Source organism: Anarrhichthys ocellatus, unplaced genomic scaffold, assembly GCF_004355925.1.
Source record: "Anarrhichthys ocellatus isolate YVR2014 unplaced genomic scaffold, GSC_Weel_1.0 scaffold120, whole genome shotgun sequence".
NCBI lineage: Eukaryota > Metazoa > Chordata > Actinopteri > Perciformes > Anarhichadidae > Anarrhichthys > Anarrhichthys ocellatus.
This window is the reverse complement of record NW_022280150.1, coordinates 371,631-389,743: the sequence shown is the minus strand read 5'-3', so window position 1 is coordinate 389,743 and position 18,113 is coordinate 371,631. Positions and strand designations below refer to the sequence as shown.

The 18,113-nt window shown below is 43.4% G+C and overlaps 2 protein-coding genes across 3 annotated transcripts in view; one reads left to right on the top strand and one right to left on the bottom strand.

Moving 5' to 3' along the window:
* The window catches only part of tm9sf4 (transmembrane 9 superfamily protein member 4), a 27,938-nt gene extending 22,678 nt beyond the window's left edge, over window positions 1–5,260 (top strand). The window contains exons 16-18 of the mRNA XM_031876931.1: window positions 59–178; window positions 637–726; window positions 1,904–5,260. Coding sequence (XP_031732791.1) covers window positions 59–178; window positions 637–726; window positions 1,904–2,053 — 360 coding nt within the window. The 3' untranslated portion in view covers window positions 2,054–5,260. The remainder of the gene's footprint in view (window positions 1–58; window positions 179–636; window positions 727–1,903) is intronic.
* Window positions 5,261–9,089: 3,829 nt separating this feature from the next.
* plagl2 (pleiomorphic adenoma gene-like 2) overlaps window positions 9,090–18,113 on the bottom strand; it is a 36,059-nt gene continuing 27,035 nt past the window's right edge. Inside the window, exons 1-3 of one of the 2 annotated variants that reach the window (XM_031876936.1) lie at window positions 18,024–18,066; window positions 17,463–17,931; window positions 9,090–16,257 (exon numbers count right to left, since the gene is read on the bottom strand). In XM_031876936.1, coding sequence (XP_031732796.1) covers window positions 14,802–16,257; window positions 17,463–17,803 — 1,797 coding nt within the window. In that variant the 5' untranslated portion in view covers window positions 17,804–17,931; window positions 18,024–18,066 and the 3' untranslated portion in view covers window positions 9,090–14,801. Of the gene's footprint in view, window positions 16,258–17,462; window positions 17,932–18,023; window positions 18,067–18,113 lie in introns of those variants that run through there. The other variant, XM_031876937.1, reaches the window with a different exon arrangement.

Here is an 18,113-nt window from a genome sequence, read left to right as displayed (position 1 = left end):
GTGTGTGTGTGTGTGTGTGTGTGTGTGTGTGTGTGTGTGTGTGTGTGACCACCTACAGGCCATCTGGGAGAATCAGTTCTATTACCTCTTTGGCTTCCTGTTTCTGGTCTTCATCATCTTGGTGGTGTCCTGCTCTCAGATCAGCATCGTAATGGTTTACTTCCAGCTCTGTGCAGAGGTGAGTTAATTTGGGGCCAGGTGTGACTCAGGCCTGCATGATGTGAGTGGAATCTGCCATGGGACATCAAATATGGTGATGACAGTATGACTTGAAATATGTAAACAAATGAAGCGTGCATACTAGCTGTACATGTCCTGTGTCGGCCTGGTTGTCTTTAGAATTCAGAGAACAATGGAATATTTTATTATATAACGAGGCTAACTGTTTCTAAAGCAGCATTGTGTAAAGGACAATAATCGCACACTCGTGTTTACATTCAAAATTGAAGGCCCAACATATCCATACAATAAACAATACACGGTATGTCTAGCTATGAATAAAGAGATTGAAGTCATTATTCACAACTTTACAATGTCTTAGAAGAGAGTAGAATTTCCAGTGTGAATCGTCTGTAGTGTTTTCTAAAGGTTCTCTTCCACTGGCGCTGTGTTCTCTCTGTTTCTCCTCACTCTCAGGACTACCGGTGGTGGTGGAGAACTTTCCTGGTGTCGGGAGGTTCGGCGTTCTACGTCCTCATTTACGCCGTCTTCTACTTCATCAACAAGGTAAAAGGCCCGGAGGCTGTTCCACACATTTCACATAACGAGACCCTCCTTCAGAAATACTGTAGCAGCACTCATTGGAATGATGGCTTTGTCTTAATGGCACTCGCTGACTGACATAGTTGGCATCTTTGATGATGTCATCAGGGTTGTTGTGAGTCAGGCTTCAGACAGAAAACCTGCATTATCAACTGTGGGCATTGAGTTTAAAGGTATACTATGTAACGTCTTTTAAAAGCCTTGTTAAGAAAATGAACTCGCATTATGGCAAATGTTCCCAACAGTTTCAAACCCAGACGAATCAGTCACTTTGATCAAGGTAATGGTCCGTTTCATTTGTGGTCGCCTGCCAGAAGCCGTCATCAATTGACTTTTTATCCAGTTTTTACGCCACATTTATCCGATACACTTCAGATCGTGGTCGTTTTTAACGCTATAATTAAACTGGATAAAGGATTTTGACATCTGGATCTTAAGTTGTTTGAGAAACAAGCCGAGTAAATGTTATCCGGGACGTCTTGCGACCGCCGCACAGCAGTCAGAGTAACGTGTTTCATTCAGTGTGACCGGTTTTAATCACAATTAAACACTGAAGGAATCCAAATCAGGAGAAGCTGTTAAAAGCACCAACTCCCATGATCCCACTCTAATTCACGATGTCTCCGTCTTCTGTTGTCTTTTAGTGAGAGATCCCTTCGAGGCAGAACATGACATATTGTGCGTTTAACATGCAGAGGGTGTGCTATCCAGTTGCATTATGGGAAATGTGAAACTGTCGAAGCTTGACTCATAATTTCCAGACTTGCACCTCGTAGCGTGAACACACAAAGCTTCCATTCACATTATGGGTATCAATGAAGTACTGGCACAGGTATTTATACTGGCAAAGTCTTTTTTTAAACCATACCTAGCTCTGTTAGCAGCTAACCGCTGACCAGCTGGAATTCCTCTGAGCATCTGTTAAGTCTGAATCAGGCCATCATGACATCTTCTGATGTGATGTATTCCATGCCTGATAAAGGACCCTGCTAGGTCACTAAAAGTCACAATATTACACCCTCTGCTGATTTGATTTTTAAAATCTCTCTTGAGTTTGACAACTTCATGAACGTAAATAGCAAATAACAGAAAGATGGACGTCATGTTGAACTTGATTCCTCTCCTCTGCACTTCTCCCCAGCTGGACATCGTGGAGTTCATCCCCTCCCTCTTGTACTTCGGCTACACGGCCCTGATGGTGCTGTCGTTCTGGCTGCTAACGGGCACGATCGGCTTCTACGCAGCGTACATGTTCATCAGGAAAATCTATGCCGCAGTCAAGATAGACTGAGTCGTCACTGTCGCTGCTGTTCTCGGTTATTTTTGTCACATTCTGTTTTTTGTTATGTACATATTTTTTATTCTTCATGTCCAACAAGCACTGACTTGTGTGTCGAGGGAACATGAGGGGTGCTTTTTACAGCGCAACAGCCCCACCCACTGCCCTCGTGGGGAAGAACAGCAAGGTGGCCGAGCTAAACCGGCTGTCTCTCTCCCTCCCTCCCTCCCCCTCTCTTCTATCCTCCCCCTCCTCCATCCAGGACAGAGACTCCGAGGGAATTGTCCTCCGCTTGGGACAGTCGATGTCTCCTGCTGTTTCACCTCGCACACAACACAGTGGGCCAAAGCTTGTCAGACGATGGTTTCTGCACATTTCTGTTTAGTCTTTCCATTCGTGTTATGAGTCTAACTTATCTGGGAGGGTTTTTATTTTTGTCATGGCAGGATTTATCTCTGACCTAATTTCTTCCAATCATCTTCTGCAAACGCTATTTCATTGTCTTTCCACTGTCTCTGTTTTCAAACGTCGCTTCGTTTCAGTTTCGGAGACATTGGAGATCTGGGGGGGCGGGGGGGTCTTGGGGAGTCTAACTGTGGTTATGGTTTTGAGTTTGTTGTGTTGAACTCGTATGGATGGAAATTATGCTAGGAAGTTCTGCATTGTAACACAAGAACGGATAAATTAAATGTTCTATTAGTTTTACTCCAGTTTCCATGTCCTGGTGTTGACCACGCTAACCACGACCGTAAGCCAGATATTCCCTTCTCCTTCCCGAAACAACGGGTCTCTTTTAAAAGTCCAAATATTGGTCCATTTCCACTCAATGATGCAGAACGGCTCTGAATGGGACTATGAACCCGATGCCCTGAAGCAGCGGACTGCTGGGTGAAGCCACTGGAGTTGGAGAAAAGGAATTAAAATGACAAGTAGGAGTAACTTTATTTTCGAAAGACCACAACACAAATATGTGTTTGAAGCTTTTCCAGAAGAAACGTACCAAAAAAACAAAAAGAAACGTTTCCGCTCTTTAACCCCACTATCAGTGTAGCCTTAGCAGTGCTGGGTGCCTGCTGAACTATGCAGCAATGGAACGTGCATTTTATGAAAGGTTATTTCAAAGGACCATTTTTGTTGAGAAATGATGCCCATTTCTTTTAAGTTTGAATCTGTGTGCTACGTTTTTGTGTCTATCATCAGATCTTTGTTTCTACCGACAGTGGTAGATGATTCTCAGTGCTTGGGTGTCTTGGGTTGCAGAGCATTGAAATATAATCCAGTTTTCTTTTTCTTAATAGATCTGTATAGTAATGATGTATTCTTGAATTACAGCTCATGATTTTTATTTTTTATTTTTTCCCCTTTTCAAATGACATTTTTGGGTTAACAGCTAAAAAACTTAAAATTGCATTTAGAGCATGGGTGGAACCTGTTAGTTAGACTAGCAATATGAGCTAAGGGCTCCCCATAGACAACCAATCTATTTTAATGTAGCTAAAACATATATAGATGACATTAAAGGAATAGTTTGACATTTTACGAAATACACAAGCAATCCTCACAGAATACACGAACGTTGAGTTCGTCTGTGTAAGTAGTTTATTACCACCCATTGTTCTGTTTGTTTGAAGGCGCCCCCCGGTGGCTGTAACAGTTATGACTGGAGCGTACGAGGAAGTCCGGTGATGTGTAATTCAGAGCGGAAAGTCCACAAAAGGAGTTTGTGGTCGATGGATGGGTCAAACAAGAAGGACTTTCACCCAGGAGATCGGTGTTCGTGTCCAAAAGTCGACACTTTGAGTTCTTTTCAGGTACAGACAGAACCACGTTAGTACGTAACCATGTCACGTATGTAATGTAGAAACTACATCACATACTTATTTCAACCCAAACATAGACCTAACCATCTTTAGTAGTTTGTAAGTAGTTACGTTTCTCAACGTGTTTAAAACTGTGACTGCTTCACAACGTATATCGTTAACGTGAGTCTACTCTGGTTTCGGTATGAGGACGTGTTCCAAATACACTTCTTGGCTTTCCGGCCAAGAGTTAGATGACAAGATTGATACCACTGTCATTTATGATGATAGCTTTTGACACAGACTGAAACAGCGCTACAGCTAGCCTCGGCCTGCCCAAAGACAATGAAATCTAGCCAGTATAGCTGTTTTCCAATACTTCCCGTCTTGATGCTAAGCTACGCTAATCGGCTGCTGGAGGTTGCTTCATATTTACATCCAACTGGAGGAATGGGATTGAGTGTATTTCCTAAGTATTCCTTTAAACACAACATGGGCTGGTCAACATAATCCTAACTCTATTCTACATCTCAAGCACAGCACTGTTCTTGTTGTCTGCTGCCCTTTGACAGATAACACGAGCCCAGCAGAACACTACATCATTACAATACAGTTAATGGGGGGGGGTTACGGGCCGGATCGGAGTCCCAAAAGAATATTCTAAAGACTAAATTCCAACAAGCCGAGATGATGCATTTTGATCAAATATGCAGGACATTCTGGGCTCTTGGGTTAAATATTTATTGTAGTCTATCATTGTCTTCATAGCTGACATCCTACGAGTTTACGTGAAGAAATGAGGGGCTCAACCCCGATTCTCCACGCGCTAAACGGTTGAATGAACGAGTGACTCTTCCTCCTGTGTCCTCTTCTTCGTTCATCATAATTGAGCCAACCCAACACGTGTTGAGCTTCAAATGAGCTGCTTGAAGAGAGCGAGACGAGCCAGCCTTCAGAGGTTTCCTCAATTCAAATGGGTGAACTTGTATATTGACTATTATACTTTAATTTATTTCCACTCCAATTAGACACACTGATACCATCGCCTATTTACTGCTCTGCCCTCTGTATTACGTCAAAGAGGCCCTGACACTTGGCTGCTGTCTTACGTAAAGGCAGACGGATGCGCCCCTCCTGCTTTTGGAAGTGCATATGCTGGGGGAGGTTTTTTACACTTTTAAAGAGGCCCGCGTCATGCGTGCATATGTATGGTCGAGGGGTTTACAATGTAAATAGAAAAATGAAACTGCTTTGTATTTGTTGCGTTTCGCTGTTTGTGGCGCTCTCTGTAATGATCCCGTCATCGTTTTAGCCAAAAGCATGATGCTCATGACTGAAAGGAACTTGTTTCTGTTACTTTTCTCTTTGTATCTTTTCCAGAATGTACAATTACAAAACAATAAAGTGATAACAAGGTGAATATGAAAATCAGCTTCCACTGTGTTGACAAGATAGTTTAAACATTTTTTAAGGTGTGTTCAGACCAAACGCTTGTGCGTTACTCGTGCGAATGCGGACTATTTTACGAGTTGATTGTCCCTCAACATCCAATGTTAGAACTGGTAGAAGAGGGAAGAGAAGGAAGTTTGTGCACAACTAGCTTAGCAGGAAATCCAACAGCAGCAAACACGCTACAAATTATCCCCGCAGCGTTTAGGGGTTCCCTACTGATTCAATCAGGGCTAAAGCAATCGCCACACAATCTCCATTTCTCCAGACCGTAATTCCTACTTTGTTAAAGAACAAAACCCCAAACAGAGAATTAAATGTCCGACCCTAACCCCGCACGTGATGGGATGCTTCGTCATTAACGGACAACACATAAAGTCACAATCAATGTAATTAACACAATGACAAGAACAAACTCACAAGAACCAGTCACATATATTTATATTACAACAAAGCATGACAAATCAATCCAGCAACACTGCAGCGCTAAAACATGTATTCCACCGCACACTAAAGAGCACGAGCCATTCAAATATTATTCACATCAGAGGGAACAATATTAACCATATCATAAAAACGACACGATAGACAAATGACCACAGTAGTAACGCTACTGCAGATGTAAAAACACAAAAGCATTTCACTTACCAAAGCTGCTGTTCACTTAAAGACAAAGTCCATCATCCTTTCTTTGTTTTGAAGAGTTTAATAATACCGCGGTTGTACGGTGCGGTTCAGTTCCAGCCAGAGGTCCTCCTACGAACGTGTTCGTTGAGTTGTAGATCCACTCGGGTTTCAGCAAAAGTTTTCAAAAGAATACGCCCAACATGTTAAACTAAAGATCTGATTGGTTGAACACTATGACAAATCAACAATATTGCCCCCATTTACTTAAACTGCAAAGGCTTTCTAGCGGGCCTCGGGCCTCTCTTCTTACCTAGAGACACAGAGGTGAAATCTGATAAAAGCTCTACTTAAAACAAGCTGCACTGGAAGCAGCGCAACTGAGGAAGACAGTAGCTGTACAATGAGAAAATAAGCGAATGGGGAAAAAAATTATAATACATGTAGTGTATTTGTGAAAAATTATTAAATTATAAAATAGCTATAACTTTGTGATTCTGTTTAGGCCAGCAGAGAAGGCTTAGCTGGCCCTGACGGCCAACCACTGGTGTATAATCACCAGAAACTAAGAATGGTTGTGTTTTCGTTAGCTTAGAATGAGCCCTTCATATCTATATAGGGAGCGGGTCCTCTTCACGTAGTCTACCGACAAACCAGACTCTGGCTCTAGAGGGAACCTTTTGCGTTTTTACCAGTGGTGGGCCGTCAGGGCCAGCTAAGCCTTCTCTGCTGGCCTAAACAGAATCACAAAGTTATAGCTATTTTATAATTTAATAATTTTTCACAAATACACTACATGTATTATCATTTTTTTTCCCATTCGCTTATTTTCTCATTGCACAGCTACTGTCTTCCTCAGTTGCTCTGCTTCCAGCACAGCTTGTTTTAAGTAGAGCTTTTATCCAATCAGATTCAGCCCCTATGTCTCTAGGTAAGAAGAGAGGCCCGAGGTCCTCTAGGTAGATTGTTGATTGTCATAGTCTTCAACCAATCAAATCTGTAGTTTGACATGTTGGGCGTATTCTTTGACGTGCCCCTGCTACCCAGGTAGCCTGCTAAGTACGTCAGCATTAACTGCGCCATGATTGGTCAGTGGTCCAGCGTGACTTTTGTCAAACAGAAAGCTAGCTAGAAGATCTTAGTATTTAGTAAGAGTTCAGGGTGAAACATATGTAAGAGAAGTTATGACATTTTTAGCGTTTTGCGGAATACGCGTGTTAGCGCTGCAGTGTTGCTGGATTGATGTGTCATGCTTTGTTGTCATATAAATATATGTGACTGGTTTTTGTGAGTTTCTTCTTGTTCTTGTATTAATTACATTGATTCTGACTTTATGCGTTGTCTGTTAATGACGAAGCATCCCGTCATCGCGGGGTTTGCCGCGGTTGTTTCCCCGTTAAGCTAGTTTAGCCTAGCCTCAGGTGTTTTTTGTTGTGGTTTTTTTAGTTCCGGGTTCAGAGGTCATACAGACGGTTGTCTCCTACGTGAGCGCAGTCCACGGAAAACATTATATTTCCCACAATTTAAGCTTCTGCATTTTCAAAATGCACTAGTATATTCAAACAAATACGTGTGTTGTTACACCCCTAGAAACAAATAATAACCATAGATTTGGCTCATAATTAGGCTATTCAACTGTAGTAGGACAGCACAGAAGGCCCAGGTATATGGCCCGCCACTGGTTTTTACATAATCTGAATTCCACCCTAGCTCTCCGACGCGCTTGTGAAACTGCGGTAACATGAGCCGAAAAGAGTGCAAAACCGAGGTACTGCCAGCCGCCGGGTGACTTCCGTTGCTCCTGGAGTCATGTTGTTAGGGTAAGGATGGCCTCTGAGTGAGACAAATGGCATTACCGCGGTTTTGGAATAGGGATGATTGAGCATAGGGGTTCAGTTGGTTGCAATATTCAGTCTCACCATTAGATTCCCCCAAATCCCACTCACCATAGCTATAAATGCGATGTATGTTGTGTGTGTGTGTGCGCCAGTCAAGGTGTTAAACTCCTGGTTTGCCCCTCTGTGTCTCCCAAGCGTTGAGAGTCTAGGAGGGTATAATCAAATGATTAAGTCTGTGTTGTGGCCCTTTTTTTTTTTTTTAGGCTCCTCCTAAGAAAATTCTACGAAACCAAAAGAGTTTCTATTCTTGAGTTATGGCACTGTTGTCATCCCGTAAGTGTATGTGTGAGAGTTAGCTCAGTTGATGTAAGTATAGGTTAGCTCCCTAGTACTATAATTAGGGGTAGTCTTGACACTATGCTATGCAGGCCTACTGTTGCAGGTCTCTGAGACATAATCCAGACCCTGGTCCGTTACGAGGGTTAGAGACACTGGGACAAAAGCCAATAGTCAGCTAGTCCTGCAATATTCTGGGATGGCATTTTCATTTCATTTAATCATATGGCGATTTGTTTAAATTGTATTATTTTGTAAATGATCTTCATGTAAATTATGTGGTAATAATACACCCCTTCTGTATCAGATTTGTAAAAAAAAAGAAGCCATTTCAGTGTTAGTGTTCGGAAGATATTTGTCTTGTGAAAACGTGTTCAAGGTTTACTTTGGCGACTGTAGAGCAAAAGAATCTGTCATAATCTGTTCAATTCTCCCATTGGAGTAAATAGACTCAAGACCTGCCTCAAGTCTCCAAAGGTGGGCGGAGCAGTGGTGAAACCCATGTGACACAGATACAGGAAACTGCTCTGAACTATAGCATTATTATGAATCCCGCCGCTTTAACCTAAAGAACTCTAACCTAACCATACAGCAATATGGTTATATATGGCAATATGGTCAGCATGCTAGCATTAGCGATAAGCATAAGCTAATTGAACGGGCGACGGCTATCATAAACGGTATTTTATAAACAGTACAGTCAGGCTCAATTTTAAAGTAGCGTAGACCAAGCCCATCAGTTCATGTTCATGTCTTTGTATCTTCTGTTACTGTAGCATTAAAGCACGGTTGAAATAGCAAGCTAGCTAGCTAACTAGCCAAGCCCTAAAGGGTTCAAATGTAACAACCTAATGCTTCATCCACACACTCTTGACACAACGTAGGAAAGCTCACGACTTTAAGTAACATTGAATTATGACTTGATATTTCTTTTGTCGTGGTTTACAGTTCAAAAACGAAAATGGTGAAGAAACCCTTCAAAATAAACAATAACAAATAGAATGCAAAGAGGGTATGAAACCGCTGGTTTGTCTTTTAATCATTTCAACATAACACATGACAACTCAAAGATACACTGTACTGTACAATAAGTCAATAGTTCTGTTGTTGTGTTCATCATCTCTTTGGATCAACCAATATACAAATCTGTCACTTCTACATTGCAGCAACTGATTGCATGTGAGATATGTAACAAAAAAGCAAGACTTCTCATTTTCTTTCTTTCTCCGAAGTACATCATTTATATAATTCTCCCTGTAGTTGATAAACTCCATGCTATATAAAATAGTGTAAGTGAATGCAAATATTCTATTTTCGTTCACCTTGTTTTTCACCCTTTTTATTCCAGAGGTGGCTGTAATAGCAAGTGATACAAATAAAATGGGCTATGTCACTAAACGAGATACACAAAGAGGTTGGAATGCAAGACTTACATTAAGCTAGAAATATATAAAACTACATGTGGATGTCGCCTGCATCAGGCAGTACCCAGTTTCTTTACTAAAAGCAAAAAAAAAGAGACGGGGGTGAGGAAGAGAGAGCATTATTAAAATCAAATCAGTTAAACTGATGAACAAATTCCCTTAAAATGTTTGTGTTCTGCACCTAGTAGTAAAGAGGAAAAGGTGAGGATAAGTGCATCCCTAGTAGGTGCAGGTCGAGGTAATGGAGCTACAGCCGAGCCAAGGAACAGAGTAACATCACCGTCAGAGGTCGGAGGTCGGGGGACATTCCATCTTATGTCGAGTGTGTCACAGCCCTGCTGGTTTGGAATCACCTTTTTTGGTCAGTTAACACTACTGAAGCCGAGTAGTAAGTCAGAATGATGATACAGTAAGTCAATTCAATTTTGACTTATCGAGTCACGTGATCATTTAGTCTTAGTTCTCATGTCAATAGCAGTAGTGGTTAAGTAGAAGTCAACACGTATTAAATGTAAAGAATTATGACACTGATTCAAAATTTAAAGGCTAAATTTTGATTTCGTCAGTTGTCAGAGTCATTAGTGATTCATAATTTGACTTCGTAGTATTGACTTAGGCTACATCCACCCTCCTACGTTTTCTTTTTAAAAGAGTTTTTAGACAAAAACGATTTCAGTCCAGACGAGCGTTGTTAGCGCAGTTTCAGAAATAACATCTGTCCATCCTACCACGACTAAATATGCATATCACAGGACCATTCACATACAATGGGCATGGGCGTGCCGGTCGCTGAGCACTCGAATAACAGCTTGTCTCCCGCTCATGTGGGCAGTTGTAGCATTAAAGAATGCGGAATTTAACTGCACGACAGCTGCTAGCATAGACAACAAGGTCAGCAACGCCAGTATTTGGTTATCAATGTTGAAATGAACCACCGGTAGTCGAGGCTGATGTTTTTCTTATGAATCACGTGATAGGGACCTGACCAATCAAGTGAAGCGACGTTGTGACTGATGAGAACCAATCAAGTGATAAACGTGGGTGTCTCGGTTTTTAAAAGGTCTCCGTTTCTACCTGTCCAGACTAAAATGCAACGTCGGAGTTTTCAAACTGAAACGGCGTCGGCAGCGTTTTCAGACGTCTCCGTTTTACGGGTTCTAAGACGCCGGAGCAGTGTGGACGCCAGGGGTAAACAGCAGAAGTGATGCGTTTTGAAACCAAAATGTAGCAGTGTGGATGTAGCCTTAGAATCTTATATTTTGACATATAAGCAATAATGTTGACTCAGTCAGTTTGATTTCGTACCGCATCATTTTAACTTTGTAAGTCAAATGTTTCAGTAACCATAGGTAGATTGGTTCTTTCTTTCTTTTCTTAGCGGAAGTGGCCTTCCGTACTGATCGGAGTATGAATCCAGTGACTATCCCACTACGAAGAAATGACCCAGTTCTGGAATCACTCCGGAAACACCGGTATGAGCTCAGGTAGCACACCAAGCCACAGATCTGTTGTTGGCACTGTTTCACAGCTACAAGTACGGCCTCCATGTTTTTCACTTCTGTCCGAAAATATCTAAGTTATTCTACTTTTCAAATACTTTTTCCTTGTATTTATTTTGAAGCCACATGTGAGAGTCATTTACCAACTTCGCTTTGGAAAACAAACTTTTATTCTAGTAAAACTACACATGCGTCATTATCAGCATGAAGTTGTTGTAACGGGACAAGTAGTTCAGGGGCTGTGAGCTTTAAGTGCTACATTTTGGGGTTACTTTTTTTTCAGTTACATGCTCTAAATATGGCACGCAGATGGCTCTCTGTTGCAACAGCGTTTCAATGGCAGGCTGTGGTCAGGCTGTGGCTTTGACACTCTGCTGACAACGGCCTCGTGTCCCACCGCCTCACAATAACAGATATGTTGCTGCTGTTCCCTTCAAGAGCTCGGCTATAGAGTTTGATTAGATAGATTTATGAGAGAGAGGGCAAAGCTGGTTACCCAAAAACAAAATAAGGTTTCAAAGGAGGAGGGGCATGGGGGCTCCTATTTAGAAGGATGTTAGTGAAAAGTCTATCAAAAATACTGTTATTCTTTTGGAGAAGAGAAATACACAAAGGTTGATGAAGTCTAAACATCAAACTAATGGCACATACATATACAGGATCAATACAAATTTTAAACATATGAACATATAAGCTAAAATTTTAAAAGAAAAAATACTCTTTTTTTTTTTTTTTTTTTTCTTTTTTTTTTTTTAAAGGTTGAAAGTGCTAGAATTCAGATGAGCTCACAGAAACCCAGGGAGGACAAACGTAATACATGACAAAAGCTTTTCATTTAAATGCTCAATTTGATTGCTGCAAATTTGGCTTTAGCCAAGAGGGTTTGTTTTTAAAAACTCTTTTTTTTTTAGCTTATAACAAAGAACAAATTTGAAGACATTTTATAAATTGAATTTATCATGTAAATTCTCAGAAAGGTGCCAACAGTTAATTCGTTTAGGATCAATAAAAAAAAAATTTCATCATTTTACAAGAGCCATTATCAAAATAATGACTTTCCAGGGGGGGGGGGGGAGACTAATAATATAAGTTTCAATTTAGTTCAGAACTCGGATTATAAAATCTAGGATTTTAGCGGTGGAGTTGTGATTTAACAGTCAGACTGTGGGGAAGCTTCTCCTGCGTCAGTGCTGGCTGATTCTGAATTCTCAGCCAAAGGGGAATATTCAGACATCAGAGCCATCAGCTGCTCAGCCAAAGGGGTTCCGGCTAAATCAGGTAACACTTGTAGCATTTTGTAACAAGCAATTGTGCAAAAATGTAGTTTCTTCTCCCCAGGTTTTGGTAAGAAAAAAATAAAAACAAACAAAAATGAGGTGATGTGTTGTGTTGTTTTTCGAGGTCCTGTTTTAAACAAACAGAAAATAATATATCATATGACAACAGACAAAACAAATATATGACGATACCTCCAGGTTGTGCAGTCAGTCATGTGTCCCTCCCCCTTGTGCTTTGAATGTCAAAGCCTGGGAATTCGGTGACTGCGTTCTCCCGGGTATCGCCGTGTTTTTCAGACCCTTTACCTTTGACTCGACAAAGCAGCTGAGAGAGGAGGAGGGGATGGGGCCCGGGGGTGATGAACACTTTGTCGGTTCGGTTTGTGCATGTTTTCAGCTCGCTGCCCATCTTGCAAGTACAAACAAAAAAAAAAAAACTTGAAATGTTCTAGTGGTCTACAGTTGTCGTCCATCAGCAACCATAGCTAAAAGCAGCAACATGTATTATATTTTTTGTTTTTATGTGCTCCGTTTTTCTCTTCGTTTTCACTCAACACTTATTGGTGATTGGAGGGGGGGGGGGGCTCGCCTGTGGCACGACGATGTCTCCGGACAAGAAAATGAGCCATCACAGATGATAGCGGGGGGGCCATCTCTGTGTGAGGTCACGGACAGGCCGGTTGCGTTGGTTGTGCCACGGACTGCACGTTAGCTCGAGAGCACCTGTTTCACTTTGACGCTTGTGTTAACTTTGGGCTCAGGTGTTTAATAGGCTGGTGGTGAATGGTTAGAAAGGATGTAAAACTCTGATTGCTGTGACTTTTCCTCACAGCACAGGGGTTACACAACCCGCTGGACGACGACTTAGAGCCGTAGAGTGGCAGGCCGTCCACGTCAGCATCTGAACAATCTATCGAGTTCAAATCCTAATAGATTATTAAGGCGCTAACAGCCTTCTATAGACACTTCCCATCCACAGTTCTGGTTCCGCTATACTAACTCAAGCACATGTAAAGGTAAAGATCGGATAGGACAGAAAAAAAGCTTGAGGGGGAAAAAAGCTAATACTTCATCCGTTTGTTTGATCAAAAATGCAAGATACACACAAATGTAAACCTGCCAGACATCAAAAAACATCATCACTTAAGTTTTAATACGTCTACCTAAAATACACCTTACTGAGATAAAAAGCAATAATAATATTCATTTTTGAGATATTTCGTACACTGCAATAACATTCTTAAACACATTTTTACTCATCTGTCACTGAAATCTTTTGTTTTGTATTTTTTGCCATTCACATATGTCAGGGTTCATCCTTACCATGATGATGCATCTTCTTTTAAAAAGACTGCCTAAAGATGTGTTTGCTCCAGAAATATATATATATATATATATATATATTTTCGGTATGTTGGGCAGCCAAGTAATGGCTGCAATTCTCATTGGAACTGTAAGAGATAACTGTTAGAGGGGGACAGGTGAAGGAGAGGAGAGAGTCTCTTTGAACCTCTAGAAGTCACGAGGAAGAGACAAAAGGTTTCCAAAGGAGAATTCTGAAGGTCAAGTGCCTTCTGCTAAAAAAAAAAAAGTGCTTCTCTTTAGGAACAGTAAAAAAAACAAAAAGCCAGCGTGATATTTCACTCACTTTTCTTTTTCCTTTTCCTGAAAAGTGGGTGGCCATGTGTGTGACTGGTCTCTGTTTGTTTGGCAGCAAATGGGCAAGTGAGCTATTTTCATTCTAGCTGACCTGACTCTAAGAGCACATCAGCTACAGTTCAAAGAAAAATAATGGGGACATCCGTCTAATGATTTCCTTGTTTAAAGAGCACTTTTTTAATCAGAGGCAGAGGGGGCTTTTGCGGCTCTTGTCTCCCATTCAAGAGGAGGATTTTAAAGAGCTACTGTTCAATCGTCTATATCTCTTCATTCCTTCACTGACAGAAAAAGAGGAGAGACCCTCTGTACTGACCATGACGTTCAGGTTATTAGAGTGGGTGGTTCAAAACTCAAAGATGAGACATGTTCTACCATTTCTTTACATTTGGAAAATAAAAATAAAGTAAAACAAAATATCCACTTCAAACTATATTTTTTTTCTGGGTCACAACAAAAATAGTATTACTTAAAGTATGCAGTACCACGCCTTTTGGCCTACTGATCCTGCCCTCTATACTACTAAATATAATGTAAAAGGGGGGAGTAAATGGAAATAAAAAAGGATGGGTTAATACATCATAATAACTATAGGATAGGGGGGGCGCCCGAATAAAAGCTGCTTCAACTTCTTTTTTCACCTTTTCCATTTTTGCTCTAAGAGGTTTCACTTCCTTTTAAGGCTAGATCAAAAGCGTTTGTGCACTTTCATTTAAGGCTCCTACGTGTTCATTTATTTATTCTAATTCCTCAACTTCCTCAACAGGCCCCGTAAAGAACCCCAGCCCGAAATATCCACACTGAGCTGAGCTGAGGCTGGTGTGGAGGCCGTCCTGGCTGGGCCGAGGACTGGCTCTCTCACTGAAAGGCCTGGTGGAAGCGAGGCAGCGTGGTGGTGCTAAGGCTGGAGCTGAAAACTGGTGGGTGGGGGTGCAGGGGTCCAAGGCCCAGACCCCCGCTGGAGCACTGCTGCTCCTGAGGTTGCGGTTGCAAAGAGGTAAAAGGTGCCGCGGCGACTGACGCAGCGTGGGGCTCGTGCAGAGATGAGGAAGAGGAGGAGGAGGAGGAGGGGGTCGCAGATGAGGTGTAGCCCATCATCAGCCCTCCCGTGCTCATGGGCGCACTGTAGGGGGGCAGGTTGAGGGGCAGGAAGCCCAGTAGGTGGGAGAAGTCCATGTTAGCAGCACACAGTGACTCCGCAAGCACCACAGGGCTCTTGGACAGGAGGTGATCCCCGCAAAGCTCATCCACCAGGCCCGAGGTGGGCTCCAGTCCGTCCTTGGTGGGTGAGGCAGCAGCATGTGGATCTGCAGAGGGAACCGGGCCTGGCGAGCCACTCTGCAGATCCATGAGGAAGCTCTCCATCTCTACTTTTAAGGGCTTGTCCAGCAGGTATGAGGTAGATCCCAGCTGGTATTTGGGGGCTGGCTGGGGCTGGTGCTGCTGCTGGGGAGCCGGAGGCTGGTGGTGTGTGGGCAGCGGAGGGGAATGGTGGTGGTGGTGATGGTGGTGGTGATGGTGGTGGTGAAGGGAGCGTGGGTGAAGAGGTCCAGGAGATTCCATGTGGCAGCCCATGCCCATAGCTGCAGACAAGGGACTGGGCATCAGGGACGGGTGCGGGTGACCCACCCCAGAATTAGACATGGCCTGGAGATGGTGGGGGTTGTACATGCCCATCGGAAAAGGGGCCCCGCTGGGGAACGGTTTGCCCATCATGGGGTCTTTGTTGGGACCCATGCCGCACATCATGGGGCTGAGCTCCTCCTTCACAGAGCAAGGTGGTGACCCGGGCGCTAAAAGACCCAACATATCCGGAGGCTCCGTCTTGATCCTCAGCAGCTCCTGTGAGTGACTCTTCTTCACGTGACGTGTCAGATGGTCCTTCCTGCCGAAGCGCTGGGCACAGTACTGGCAGAGGAAGTCCTTTCGACCCGTGTGGACCACCATGTGCCGTCTCACATCCTTGCGTGTGTAGAAACGACGGTCACAGTGGTCGCACGGGTGCTTTTTCTCCTTGGTGCCGCCCGAAGACTTCCCCGAGTGGGTCTTGAGGTGCTCCAAGAGCACGGGTGTGCTCTCATAGCTCTGCATGCACACTTTGCAGGTGAGATCCCCTGACGTGGCAGAGTGCATGGCCACATGGCGCTTATATCCCAGCTTGGTGTTGTAGTGCTTCCCGCACTCCTCACACTTGAAGGCCTCCTTGTTGGGGTCATGGGTCTGCAGGTGGTTCTTCAGGTGGTCTTTGCGGTGGAACATTTTCTCACAGAACGAACACTGATGGGTCTTCTGTGGAGAGTGTGTGGCCATATGCCTGCAAAGGGGCACAGGAAAAGGAGACGTTAGGCAGTTCTTATCTTATTCATTATGCAGTCTGTCAGTAAGCTAAAGTGAGGCATGAATTCCTCTCAGTCAAACCTCTTGTCTCCATGTATACATATATAATGAGTCACAGTGGTTTGAAGCAAGGACCCAAAGTGGGTTTTGGAACCACTTCCTGTGATTCAAAGGACTCCAAACATCTTAGTATGTTGATGAGTTGATGAGACTTTTCCTCTGCATGTCTCTACTTAACTCGACTCGCTCTTTTTTGGTTGTGGATCAAACCGGCTACTTTTTTTGGTTCCATCTGTCGAGTTACCAAGGGAGCTAAGCCGATACTTAAAGGTAGAGTTAAAACACTGCAGACCACTGATTGGTCAGAATGAATCGGTCCTAGAGCGACACGGGACATCCTGCACACATTTTTAAATAGCCAAGCTACCGCCAATATCAACCACAATTTCTTTTGTTCTCTCGCCCCAGTTAAATCATGGCAGCCTGCAAAACAAGGCCGTACACTATGCCGTACAATTGATTGTAAAACCGAAAAAACTGATTTGTAAACACAGCATCAATATTTCAACACCTTATAAATGGTAACAGCTTATTTACACATCCAGAAGTTACAAAGCGACATTATCATTCATTTGGAGTCGGGTTCTTGGCCAGTTGATGAATGTAAGTCCAATAGTCTCAACTTTGTGCTCTGACTTTGGTCTCCACCAACTGAGGGACGTATCTAGCTCTATAGCAGCGAAATGCTCCACTATGTCCACCAGCGAGCCGCTAACTTTGTCTGCCTGCTGTTTGGAGCAGGGCAAGTACTGTAGAGTGTGTCTGCAGCTCACTGAAAAACAGCTGCCCGCTGTCTCTGAGAATGAAGCTCATGAGAGCTGTGAGACTGAACCAAAACAGTCACCGTGAAACAACCGAGCTGAAATAAGCTGAACCTCTTTGGAAAGCTGAGAAACACTGCAGAGTCTGCTTTTTCACATATAAGCATTCATGTGATCCAGTTTTCATCTTATAGACCTGAGTCAGGTATTGCTTTCTGAAGTTCAAGTTTGCAATCTCACATATATTGAATGAAGGTTAGAATGATCAAAATCCTCTGGGATTCTGAGAAAGACACAAAAGCCGTGCATCATATTGCATTTAAAAGCATGTGAATTGAGCGATGGGAATAACTCTCGGTACCTTAAGAGTTTGTATTTGGAGCTGAAGGCCTTGGGACAGTGTGGCTGTGAGCAGTGGAAGGGTTTCTCTCCTGCGTGACCCAAGGCGTGCAGCCGGAGCTTCTCCTGTGAGGCGAACAGGGCCCCGCACACCAAACACTCGCTCCCTCTCACTTTTCCTACCCTTTCTCCTTCGTCCCCCCTCTCCCAGTCTCTCTCTTTCCCCCTCTCTCGCTCTCTCTCTTGCTCTATCCGTGGCAGCGGGGTGGCGCTCCCGATCAGCTTGGCGGCGGTCCGTCGTCCCTCTTCCTCCGGCGTCAGTGCGGTAATACGGTGTGAGGCATCGGTGGCAGCAGCTGCCATGGCAGCCCTAGAGTGCCGCTGCCATGAAAGTTTGCCCGTGGCTCCCCTGCCTGGCAGGCTCTACGTGGGAAGTCGTGTATCACAGAATGCGCCAACGATCCAGCGGGGACATCGAGGTACGTCGAAATCTGCGGTGAGACAGAAATTGTATGCTTTGAAGCAAACTGTTTCAAAGTCTGTGGCAACATCAAGCACATTTTTCTTCTTAGCAAACCTTTACCTGTTGAACTACTACTTCTCCTTCTTTTTGTCCCTGAACTGTCCTCTCTCTCTCTCTCTCTCTCTCTCTCTCTCTCTCTCTCTCTCTCTC